Consider the following 13,189-nt stretch of genomic DNA (forward strand, 5'->3'; position numbering starts at 1 on the left):
AATATAGGTCTCCCATAAACGCCTGGTCATTGGTGAAAAGGTTGGTAACCTAACTATGATAACCTGTTGCATATACGCCATGAAGACGACTGCAACATGTTCAACAATGAGTGGGCAGTTATGCGATACCAATATTGTAGCATCCCTTGTTAAAGAGTGGTAGTAAGCTTCTGGAATTCAAAAGATCTCAGCTTAAAGTATGGTAAATACAAACAATATGATTAAATTGAGCTTCACTGAAACAGTCCAGAGTAAGCTCAGACACAAGCTCCGAGTCTAGTGACTCTGATGACTCTTCAAGTGAAGAGCCATTTGAAGTGATGTTTGTACCGGTGGAAGAACTCCAACAAGTAAACTAGGTATGAGGGAATCAATGGGAGGAGACTTTTTTCAAGGGGGGGGGGGTAGCCTCAATATTATCATTATGTGAGGGGGAGTTGAAATTAAGTTTTGCTTAATGAGAGGGGGAGTTGAAATTAAGTTTTGCTTAATGAGAGGGGGTGGCATGACTTAGTTTTGGGGCATATTTCACCCATTTCCCAGCCCCCCTTCCAAGTAATTATTGCACAGTCTCTTAGTTTATTAGTTAGTTAATTAGTCTACGAAGCAGCTGTCTCTACCAACACAAAGAAAACTACAAAATTCGGCTTGGTAGTATTAATTACAGTATTTGTTATATTTAGCCGCGAGGTAATCGCCGACGACCGACACAAAACTATGTGTTTAGAACCGACAAAGCAACTCAAGTGCTATTGTCAAAGGTTAGCGAAATTTATTGCTATGCAATGTATAAAATGTGTTAGAGCATGGATTCAAATCATGAAGACCTTACAAGTCTTTTGAAGATATCTCGCCAAAGGCACTTGCCAAAGGCACTTGACAAGTGCCTTCAATAATTTTAGAAAACGCGACGGCAATTTCTAGAAGTCGCTTACCGCAACATGGTAATTCACTTCAGTGTGAATCTTCCGTGCAGAACCTTCAAGAAAGAGTTGTGAAGACTGAACAACTGAACTAATCTTTTCGACAGATCAACGAATCAATCACTTTCTGCGCTCAGTTTTGCCTTTCTGTTATTTCACTAAATACACGAAATCAGTGACGGATCTAGGGGAAGGGCCCGGGACGCCCGGGCTCCCCCTTATTTTGGAAATACGTTTGATTTCGCCTGTTGACCACCTGATAAATCATGTGACTTTTCTTGCAGGGCTGCACATTTTGCGCGGTCAAATATTATTCTGACGCATCCATTTGTTTTCGGAATTTCTATGTCAATTATTGATTTAAAAAAAAGAGTCTGTCTAGGCAGGAAAAGAAGTAATTTTGTGTCCAAGAAATTGCCCTGGACATCGATTTCTTGGAAGTGAAACACGGAGGAGGTAGAATTTGTGTATTGCGTTGTGTCATGACAAAAATGGAATTTCTAACATCTTTTCTAAAGAAAATTGTACTCTTATGCACGCCTACTTTCTCTCCACCTCGCCTAAATAGATCAACTACAGCAAGAGTAAGACCCAGCCGTTTTTTTCCAAAGTCCTCTGCATGCATTAAAATTAAATTTCAAGCCTGATCATGTATGTGCAAAGATTATTCGACCTAAGACTACATGCTAAGATTGATAAGCCACACTTGATAAAAACTTTTACAGCAATAATTGCTGTGATTCAGCTAACATTAATTAAAACACTGATCTCAGTGATACACATGAAAATAAGGCCATTTACCTCGGTGTCTCTATGTGTTTTTTTTTAAGTAGATCAAACTTCAGTTTCAATTTTCTTTTAGGTGACCTCCTGCTCTAGTTTTTCCACTTCTCTAATCCACTCCTCAATAGTTGCCATGGCGTTTGTTCTCTTTTCCGAAAAATCTTGTCTTTCAGTTTCCCTCTCTGAACGGCGAACGTTAACATCTGGTTTCTCTTCATCTGTATCTCCAGTACTTACTCCCATTGGAAATACTCTCTCTTTATATGAAAATGAGTGTCGTTTCCTGGACTTGTTATTCAAACCACAATTCCTTGACTTGTTTTCATTTTCTTTGTCACTTTCTTCAACCTGTCCCTGGCATGAATTTTGGGCTTGAAGACTCGAAGGACTTTGTTCTTTCCTGTCGTCGTATTTTTTATCATCACCAACGTCATGATGCGCACAGGGATCAGCTCCCAGGCGTTCAATGGGAACAATCCTTATTCCGTTTCTTTGTTTGCCTGAATACATTTGCCCTCTTTGGTTGTTATGTTTTGTTTGATGCGCGTCTACATCTTCAACTCCTTCCACATCCAACTTTCTTGGCTTACCTTTCAGTTTCCCTTCGAAATCACTTGAACCAAAAGGATCCTTAAGAAACTGCTTGAAAGCTGAACGAAATCGTTTGGTTCGCAGATAGTAAATGATCGGGTTCAGAGCGCTTGAGATGTAGAGGCTGCTCGAGGCGATGAATGCAAACCAGGAATTCACCTGTTTTAGTTCCCGAGAACCCACCACTGCATACAGGATAGCAGGAACGTAGCAGAGGAAATAAGCAACTACTGTAATAACGATGGTTTTGGTCGCTTTGATTTCGCACTGTAGTCGAGCTTCAGCCTGGAGAGGTGGTAGGTTCAAATCTGCTCTCTGTATCAAAACAAGAGGGAGACGGAATTAGTTTTCGTGGCCACATCGGTGCGGAGTCCGCGAAAGAAGGCCTGACTCGTGTAAATAAATAAAGAAGTAACTGGAGAAGCAGTAAATAGAGAAGTAGTAAAGCACGCAGGAGGGACTAGAGCAAGAAAAAGGTGTAGGGGAGTGTTTCTCCTTATTTCTTGAGTGCGCTATCGTTTCCTGTATGTGTGCTTTACAACAGAACAGAACTCGGTACTTTTATATTCGTTTTAAAAAAATCCGTTAATTTCCCCACGCATTCGGCTAATATTTTCAAACCAAAGCTTATTTACCGGTGGCGTAAGCGTATATCTGAACTCTCATAAGGCATGGTAAAATAAGTCAATCACAGTCCTTGTTAGAATTGTTCAAGTAATTTGATTCGCCAACGAGACAACACCTGTCGATCACAAACTGAACTTCAGCTAAACTTTCGGTAACGAGTTGCTTTCGAGAGAAAATGATCGTCTTAGTTTAGTACAAAAATAAAGATCTACAGATACTACAAGACTTACAATAACCTACAGCAGCAAAATTGCCCGACCTTGTGTTACAGGACAACTTGCATGAATTTCTAACTTTTATTTGAAATTGTGAAATATCGCTAAATGACGTGTTTGCCGTGATTTGGGGTTTTAATGATCAGGATTTCGTGATTAACACAGATGCCAGAAATGGTTTAAGAAAGATGCTGTTGATTTATTTTTTAGTGAAGTGAGACTTGATGTCTCCCGAGAATGACAGTATAGAGATATGTCCTACCTTCAGATTTCATATTTTCATATTTCATATTTCATATTTCCAGATTTCATATCTTCATATTTTCAAAACTCGGCTTATAACTCATTTATTTAAGGAAGTCTTTTTGGAATAATTTTATTGATTCTTGTTTTATTTTATTTTTTAATATTATTCTAGTTTAATCGTATTTTATAACTTGTAAAGCGCCTAGATCACGTATGCACGCTTGGATAGGCGCTATTTATTTATTTATTTATTTATTTATTTATTTATTTATTTATTCATTTAGTTATTTATTTTATTTATTTATATGGGACAAGTTTGAGTAGAATTGGTATATGGTTTTACTTTCTTAGTAATAAATAAGCTGTTAGTGGTTTGGTTTTCAATTACGAATAAGGTCCTGGGTTTGTTTCACTCATGGCCCAAACGGGTCACTTTTATATCTTAAAATTGACTTTTATAACTTAAATACTTGTGAAATGTTCGTGGCTAGTCTGACGCGGCGTTTCGTCTCGGCCAAGAGACTCTTCAGAGACCTTTAGAATTCAAAGGCAAACTCGTTGAGCATCACGCCCAAAGTCCCGTTCGCAAATTCTTGATGTTAACAGTCTGGCCCTCTATCGCAGAAGGATTCCCAACCGTACGGTTGGGAATCCTTCTGCGATAGAGGGCCAGACTGTTAACATCAAGAATTTGCGAACGGGACTTTGGGCGTGATGCTCAACGAGTTTGCCTTTGAATTCTAAAGGTCTCTGAAGAGTCTCTTGGCCGAGACGAAACGCCGCGTCAGACTAGCCACGAACATTTCACAAGTATTTGACAATTGTTTGCTTTTGTATAAATTTTATAACTTACTCTGGAGAACACATTTATGGCCTTCCAAGGTCTATGATTTAAGGAAGTGAGTTTTCATCAAATGACATGAAATGTCTTTGATTTATGTAATCATATTTTATAATCAGACGTATTCGTTATCATAGAGAATCAAATGAAATGATTGTGAAACTGATTATTGACGAAAAAACATATATAAGTGAACGCTTTAAAAATAGGAATTTAGCAGAAGGCTAAACCAGGTGATAGCGAACACGACAGAAAGTTTTTGACTGCGTGAAGGGACAGAACAAGTCCGGAGTATCTAGACGTGACTAAAACCAAGTAAATCAAATAATAAAAATGTAAACTATTCACTTCTTGTTCTGTGACCTTGGAGTACCTCTGCTCGGAGAGCATAACACCTCCTTTTTACACTAGCCTCAAGGTTGGAAAGACTAAACTGCTTCCACTGGGCAAGCTTTTATAATAAATCGCTCGTCCAGTGAGCATTGTAATTGTTGGGGTTCACTTCCCTGAGATGACGAGAGATCGCTATTCGGCCAACGAGTGTTATTTTGCCTATTTTTTTGCAAAAAAGAAAGCTCCTCATCATAAATACAGACCGCTCGGTTGGTGTTTTCTGCCGTTGTTTAACACAGACAGTATGATTTCTGCCTTCGTAATGAACATAACGTCTTTCATCGAAGCACTCGAAAGATTGAGAATTTCTTTACTTCACTACCTGATTACCGTTTTGTCGGAATCTAGCAACAAATGTAATTTTATTGCCAACAAGGGCCTTCATACAGCAGAAAAATAGCTCCTTGTGGAGTCAGCGGGGTCAAATTCGTCAAAATGCTGATGAAAAATTAGAAATAGACATTTCACGAAACCGAATGAGGTACCCTATTTAGTACTTATGAATAGATTGACCAGTCAGGAAATTTGCTACCCACAGGCGGATGTTCATTTTATCTCGAACGAGTTTGTTTCCTTATGGTCATCTTTCAGTTTGCATGGCTTTATAAAAGCGACGAAGGACTACGAAGTGACATTGAACAAGAGATTGACATCAAATTTTATCCCCTATATTTATGGGATCGTTCAATTGTCGATGAATGTACCATTAGAAATGTGGAATTTTCCAGTAGCATTGACAGAAATTATAACCAGTACAGTGGAATCCGGTTAATATGGATCCAAAGAGGAACGAGAAAAATGTCCGTAGTGTCTGGGTGTCCACATTAGACCATATTAATCTCATTTTAGGCAATGTTGACTGAGTGTTCTCGACCATCAAAGTTAGCTGAAGAACACCACATATTTGTATGAATGAAGAATAAAAATATAGTATAAAAATATCCCGTAAAAATCGGCTCTCTAGAAAACGTAAATGGACTCGGACGGGTTTGTTATACTTGTGAAAATAATCTTACGTTAATTTGTTAGTTCCTCTCGGTGTGCGTGTATCTAATAACGTCTCCTTAGTAATGCAATTTGCACTCGAAGTGATAGTGCACTAACTCCGATTTGCAAGAATCAGCCAAGGGTTAGCCCCTGGCCCAATAAAGCGAATAAAAATTTGTTTGTTGTGAAAGAAGGTGAGCTATAAAAGTCTAAAAAGAAAAAAATTACCACTACAATATCAAGGTAAATTACGAAAACATTAAACGATTTAAATACCTTCTTTTGCTTCTTCTTGATTGCGCGGGCCGTTAAAAAACACACAAGTGCGGCAAAAATAAGAAAAATCACCAAAAAAGACATGACAAAGAGTCTTCCCTCCTTGAAGATCCTCTCTCTGTACTCCATCACATGAACATCACCAAGATTGAAATCGAATAGCGAGATTGAGGAAAAAGCCACCGACACGATACTAATGAACCAAGTTAGAAAAACAGAGAGAAGAGCTTTCCTGTTTGTCTTCCAGACAAAGTACTTAAGGTCAAAAGAAATGGCCGAGTACATATTTGTCAACATGACGATCATGGAAGCAAGGTTGAGAACCGTAAAGAGTCTATTTAAGACGACTGTCATGATTCCCAAGGCTTTGCCTCTGAACCAACTGGCCTCGAAGACGTAGTATATCATATAGGGCGGTACGGTGATGGCTGCGTTGACCAGATCCACAAAAGCAAGATTGGCGACGAGAATGTTGGGAACTGTTCGTAACGATTTAAACCGCGCAATGACTGCAAGAACGAAACCATTACCCAGGAAACAAGCGCAAGACAGAATGACTGTTAACACGCCCATCACAACCTTGGCGAAAAGTGGTTTGGCTTGATGCATTTTGAATTTTTTCTTTTACTCCATGTTAAAACGTTTTATAATCGGGCGACCACGAGACCTTCTGATCATGTAATTAACGCTGGCAAACATTAAATCTTTACTGGACAAAAGTTTTTATGAAAGTTAATTTCCTGTAAAATAATGAGACAAAGAAACAAAACCATCGCCTACGCAGATGCTTTGCCACGGAACGAAAATCTCATCTGCCAAAACTTGCACGAGGAAAAATATAAGTTTTTCTTCATCTTTGGTAATTTCAAACTATTTTTGACTACCAACGAAATTTCCAGAATCTTAAATCTGTTGAGAAATATCGCAACCAAATTTATTCTTCAAAAATTCCTGGCAACCTATATTGGGAAGGGTTTTGGAAAAGACAATGAATTTTCTGTTGTATTTTAATTGAAAAAAAAAATGTCTATGTCATAGGTGACTTGCGCGGAATCTTTATTTTTTTGTACTTAACGGTCATTTTCATGTGATGTGCTATTTGATCATATTTGACCAGATTTTCTCAACTATTTCATTAATTAATCGGTGGCTCGCAATAAATGCTAGATCTTCAGGGTAGGGTATGCGGTGTAAAAAAGCTCTTCAAGCATTTCGAGGTGAGGCAAGCTTTAAATATTATGATAAGATACATGGCTGTCACGAATTATGACTACTAACCCTTTCTTGATAAACACCGGCTAGAATGAACATACATCGGTCCAAACAGGACCAAACAGGGGGGCCCTTTACCCTCCTCGCTGAGTCAACCGACGCCGAGCCCAAAAGGTCAAGTGAGAGACAGAGAAGTTAAATAGATATATTGTCATACGTATAGCAATATTAGATAAAGAATACTGTAGCATGATTATATATATAATTTGGCAATTCTAAAATGATAACTTAGTTTCTTTTTAATCCCACAATGGTCCCAATACCTGAAATGTATTTTAAAACAATTAAAAATAACATCTACATTTAGCCAAGTCTAAAAGTGGAGCTCCCATAAAATACTAATCGTTTGCTCGACACAGTAACATTGAAAAAATTCCCCAATAAGCATTTCACCGAACCGAATGAATTGAACAAGCAAAAATAGGAAATCTTCGTAAACACAATATATGCAAATCGCTATGTGGGATGATCAAATCAGTAGCGAATCCTGTTCGTTTTTGAAGCGTACAATTCACAAAGAAAGATGGACAAATGAAAGAAATGTTAAAGATACTTCATTGAAGCCAAGAAACGCCTTAACAAGTAGAAAAACGTCCAAAACTTTAAATTCCAAACCAGTGGATAGTGCTTTTCACGCATTTTCGCAGCTCTTGAGAGCCGTAAGCAAAATGATTCCATGGTTTCCAGCCGCAACAGTCTATGAAGCAGCTGTCCCTATCAGTACTACAAGAACTACAAAATTCGGCTTGGCGGTGTTTGGAAATAACGCTGAGCGCAATTTGATAGCTTTGTAATGGAGTTTTATAGCAATTGGCACGCAGCGATCGTAGATCATCGTAAACCAGGCTGAATTCTGGGCTGTAAGTCTAAAACAGGTTTTAGTTTAGTTCTGTGTTGGTTTAATTTGACGTATGGGCTGCATGATTTGCTTAAAGCATATTCAAGACAATTCAGAAAGCAATATTTACTCACCAAATATATTTGTCGCTTGTCGCTTTTAACTCGTTAAGTTCTTGGCACCGATGATCGCGACATCAACTTTGTGTGTGACTCGTGTTACAAACGTGAGGTGTGTTTCCACTTTGTTGCTTTCCAGTCAACATTTGTAATGCATGTAAGACGCCTCATGGCGCTAGATTAAGATCTGTGACTCATCTGTTGTGCAAAGCCGAACTGTAACAAGTGAGAGCCATCTGCAAATGGCGAATGAATGAAGGATGTACAAGGCGCGCAAAAGAAGGTTATCAGATTGCTTTATATCAAAATAGTTACCACAATATGCTTCACAAATGAAAAAAATATTCAAGGAGTCAAATGGTCAAATCAGCTGTCATGGGCTACCTTTTTTGAACTTTAGTATGATGCGACATAGCGCCCGGCCAGGTGAGCATCGTATGGGTAACGTTTCGCGTTTCGATATTGCTAAATATACCTAATTAAACGAATGAAATTAGTAAGACTGCAGCATTGACATCGGGTTGAAAACTGAACTCCGATAAAAGAAAAATTGCTAAGGGAAAAACTGCAACAAATGCAACTCTATGGATGAATGCAATAAAAACAAACAAACAAACAAGTTGCCTACTTGCTGACAAAAGGCGTTTGCACTGATCTGCAAAAGTTTATAATCGATAGGACCTAAACATGGGAAGTCAATTAAAAATTTTAAAAAAAGTTTTGAAATGCAGTTAACAATAAAGATTAGCGAAAAAACTGAGCAACGACGTTTCGGTGTCATCCTGGCACCATTTTCAAGTTAAAAAATATTTGTGCGAAAAGTAAACTAATTTATACCAATGGTAGAGGTGCGAAATTGAATAAATTAAGATTAAGATAGCTGTTCAATGTTCATGTTCATTCCAATGAGGTGTCAAACACTGGTAATGAGTTCAGTGTCTGTTCAAAGCCTAAACAAATACTTTTGCGCGAATGGAGTCTGACTGTGTGTTAAGGCGATGGAATATTAATAGACTGTGTTAGTGCTTTATTTCGTTCTTGATTTTACATAAGAACTACCTTCATAACATTAAACCTGACAAATATTCCAATAGAGAATAAATGAAGGTTAAATTAATGTGCTTTCATTAAAGATAAAATTCATATCTACGAGTTGCACAATTTCGTCTTTAGGATCTAGGCAATATTCAGAGAAGCTTTCAGCAAAGCTCTTTTAATGTTGATACTGATTTTACAAATTTTCTAACTGGAGGCTCTAAGTAAGAAATTAATAGCGGAAATCTAAGTAGCTTTGGACAGTTAGGGCAATAATTACAACTTAACATTCACATACATTAACATTCTGAGAAAAAAAAAGAAAAGTGCAATTTTGTGCTCCACTACATAAATCAAATTATTTCCTGTAACTCCACTGAATAGCATCAGTAACGAGCTTGGCAACAAAACCTTAAATTGACCCTGGGACATATTGAAGATCTGCCGACCCAAAGGCTAGTCAAGATATTCAAGCATTGTCGATTGTTATTAGTGCTTTTATTTTATTATTTTTAACGGATTTTTTGATTTGAAATTGGTATTTCAAGTTATTGATAAATTCACCAAAGGTTCATGTCTTGGCGTACACTTCCATATACTTAACAATAAGATTATGAGCTCGAGATTTCTATCACGCATAGAATCGAGAGCGAATAATCTAATAGTTTTAGTATAAATCTACAAGTCATTCAGAACTTATCTAAATCGAAAATGCAAAGAAGCGGCAGCCAGCGCACGCTGCTGTGCTACTCACTATCTACAAATGACAAGCGTAGCCAATCAGAGAACGGTACTCGTGATAGAACGCGAGTAGATTTATACTAAATACAGATATGTGTTACCCGTCGTAAATTTTGAAATGCTATAGCACTGTAAAAGATTTCTTCTGTTGTATGGTCATTATTACAACGGTTTGGGTGTGACAGAGTACACCTCTAACCTCTGAGAGTGCAAAACCTGTCAACAGACTAAGGGTTGGCTCACACAAGCGATATAACGAGCTGGTCGCGAAAACCGACATGTAAAAACCTGAGGAGAAGATCCGTTTTTTTCCTTATGTTGTTATTAAGTTGCTGTTATGTCATTATGTTAGGATGCACACTACAACAATAACGACATAACGTCCTTCTTTTTTCGTTATGTTTATGTCGTTTATGTGGCTAGTGTGAACTATTTCTAACAAATGGTTTTAGAAATAAGTTTTTAAGTGAGGTTTCTGTTTATTATTTATGTAGGTCTTTTGGTTATTTTCTTTTTATAATGCCGTGCTATTACGTTCTGTGTAAGCAGTACTTCCAAGCCAAGTTCAGAAAACAATAATTGGAGGCTCCGTAAATGATTTTTGCTCATGATCAAGATTTGTATCGACACAAATTTCGTTTCCAAGTTTCCAAGTATCCTTTTTACCTAAAAACAATCAGACCGCCGAAGGATTTTTACTGGAAGTTTATCTAAGAGTGTTGAATATAATTATGTTGGGGGAATCATTATCTTAATAATGGTTCAGAAGCTTTTCACAGTCGCTTTTTAACCTTTCCGCTCATCTGAATCACTAAGATTGACTGGCATCCATAGCTTATATCCATAAGAATTACGTTGCTATTAATTTAATCTGACAAAGCTTCCGCTCTGTTAAGATTGGTCAAAAAAGATCATTAATTAAAAAATCTTATAAAAAATATATATTACAAATGATTAATCCATCTTTAGCCATTATGAGGACGGTTAAGATTGCCATGCTGTTTCCGATGAATTCATCAATCATTTTTTGGATATTAGCTACTCAAAAATTGGCAGCCGGCTTCTCAACTAAAACCTGGAGGATGGTTGCGAGGGTCATTTGTGTCAATGCTAGAGACGAAAAAAGAAGCTAAGTGGAAAGTTTGGGGAAAAAAGGAAGAAATCCAGACGACTTCAAGCAATATTCCGGCGAGAATAGTATTAAGTACACAACGAAAATTTTGTCTTATTAGACTTTCTTCAGCTTTGTCCTATTTGACTTTCTTCAGTTTGCAGAACTGATATAGGTGTATGACAAAAGCTTTGGTTTGCTAAGATTTTTCTTTCTATTTTGTTTATTACCAGAAAAATCTTCAATGAATCGCTCCTCTATAGATAGACCTGGCTATATTTCAGAAGCTCCTTCACGGGACGTTTCTATTAGTATTGTCATACTCCTGACAATCGTTTTCTTAACGGGAACTGTTGGCAACGCGCGAGTCTGTGTCCTGCTCCGAAGACGACATGACCTACGCAAAGTTCCTCATTTCCTACTGGCAAGTCTCTCATTGACTGGATTTCTGTCTTCGCAAATAAAACTGCCAGCACACTTGGCAGTGATAATTGTGAATTATTTTTTCGTCCACAAAATATCCTTGAATGTGATCTGCAAACTGGGATTTTCTTCGGCGATGGGTTTTACTGTATTAAATGCTATAACTTTGTCGCTGATGGCCATTGATCGATATGATTGCGTTGCTCGTCCTTTATATCGTCGTTTATCACCATCTAATGTCAAGAAAGTAATTTTGCTTGTTTGGATCGTGGCATTACTTTTATCTTCTGTCCATGGAGTAATGCTACACCACGAAAGCTCCACCTGTTTCCATCTTGATCCTTATAGCTCTCCTACCACTTCATCTGGCAGTCCTGCTTTTACAGTTTACACAATGTTTCTAGGCACATTACCTAACGTAACCACTGTCATGATTATCGCTTTTACACTTTGTTTAATCGTCAAAAAGCTTCGCTCTTCTCTTTTTCCTCGTTTAGGTTCTTTGAACCGACGACGAGAACACGAAATTACCAAATTAACTTACAAAATATGTGGTGTATTTCTACTCTGCTGGTTTCCAGTCATCATTTGCAATATCGTTGTCCGAATTGGTGGATTCCATGGAGATATAATCCGAAAAGTTAAATTGTTTGCGGTGGTAATCTCAAATTTTAATTATGTGTTGAATCCCATTCTTCATTTTAAAATGCTACAAGTAAGACTGCCTGATGGTGCCAGATTAAGATCTGTGTTGCGAACCAGGACTGGAACTGCCCAAAGCCGTGTGCAAATGGCTGATACTTGAAATGAACAATTATCGGATTGATGTATATCAAAATCGAGTTACATAATGTGCTGAAAAATCAACAAAACAGTCAAGGAGTCAAATGGTCAGGCTACCTTTTTTGACCTTTAACATCATGGTGCGACAAAGGGAACTGCTTCATACATGTATATTGATATCATGACAACTTTAAACGAATTGTGCTTCAGGTGTGCATTATTTTGAGAACGTTTCACATTTCGCTATTACTAAATAATCAAACTAACTAGATGAGCTACAAGTTAATATAATTGGAACATTGACATCGTGTTAAAAACTGAAAAACTCCCATTGTGTAACCAAAAAACATTACTGAGGAAATGTCGCAATAAGTACATCTTTATGGATTTAGTGCGTGGCTTTCTTTGCGCCTTAATTCTTAACGGTAAAAAAAGAAACAAGTTACGAACTCGTTGACAAAAGACCTATTCAGAATTCACTGTTCACTACTCACACCTATTCGCAAAGGTTGACCAACGATCAGACCTCAAGATAAGAAGTCAAGAGGTTTTGAAATGGTTTGAAATTTCATTGGGAAAAGCCTCTTTGATTCCCACGCAGGCATTACAGTAAAAATGCATATCTTACTGCTCTATTTGGTTCTCGAGTTTACATGAAAATTACCATCACAGAAAATAATCCTGACAAAGGTTACAATAAGATTAGGAACTCAAAGAAGTCCTGTAAAAGTCCACTGAAGGATAATTAAAGTGCTATCATTAAAGATATACATTTAAAGCCCATATCTGTGAGAGTCATGATGTTCTCTTAAGAATCCAGAGCAATATTCAAAAGAGCTTTCAGCGAAGGGCTTTAACGTTGATTCTGAGAGAAAATGAGCGGACGGAAAGCTCCTCCTGTTTCCATCTTGATCCTCATGGCTCTCAGCACCGTGTCACCTAAAGATATATGTCAATAACTTTGTTTAAATAACAGGCCTCCAGA

At 37.6% G+C, this 13,189-nt stretch overlaps 1 protein-coding gene across 1 annotated transcript; it reads right to left on the minus strand.

The window, feature by feature from the left end:
* Window positions 1–1,781: 1,781 nt before the first annotated feature.
* LOC110054765 (galanin receptor type 1-like) lies at window positions 1,782–6,491 on the minus strand. The gene is made up of 2 exons (XM_020761123.2): window positions 5,883–6,491; window positions 1,782–2,612 (listed from the first exon to the last, which is right to left on the minus strand). The coding sequence occupies exons 1-2, from the start codon at window positions 6,489–6,491 to the stop codon at window positions 1,782–1,784; spliced, it is 1,440 nt and encodes a 479-aa protein (XP_020616782.2).
* Window positions 6,492–13,189: the final 6,698 nt, after the last annotated feature.

The sequence above is a fragment of the Orbicella faveolata genome, unplaced genomic scaffold (genome assembly GCF_042242905.1).
Source record: "Orbicella faveolata isolate gen_17 unplaced genomic scaffold, um_ofav_v1 contig_35, whole genome shotgun sequence".
In the NCBI taxonomy this organism is placed as follows: domain Eukaryota; kingdom Metazoa; phylum Cnidaria; class Anthozoa; order Scleractinia; family Merulinidae; genus Orbicella; species Orbicella faveolata.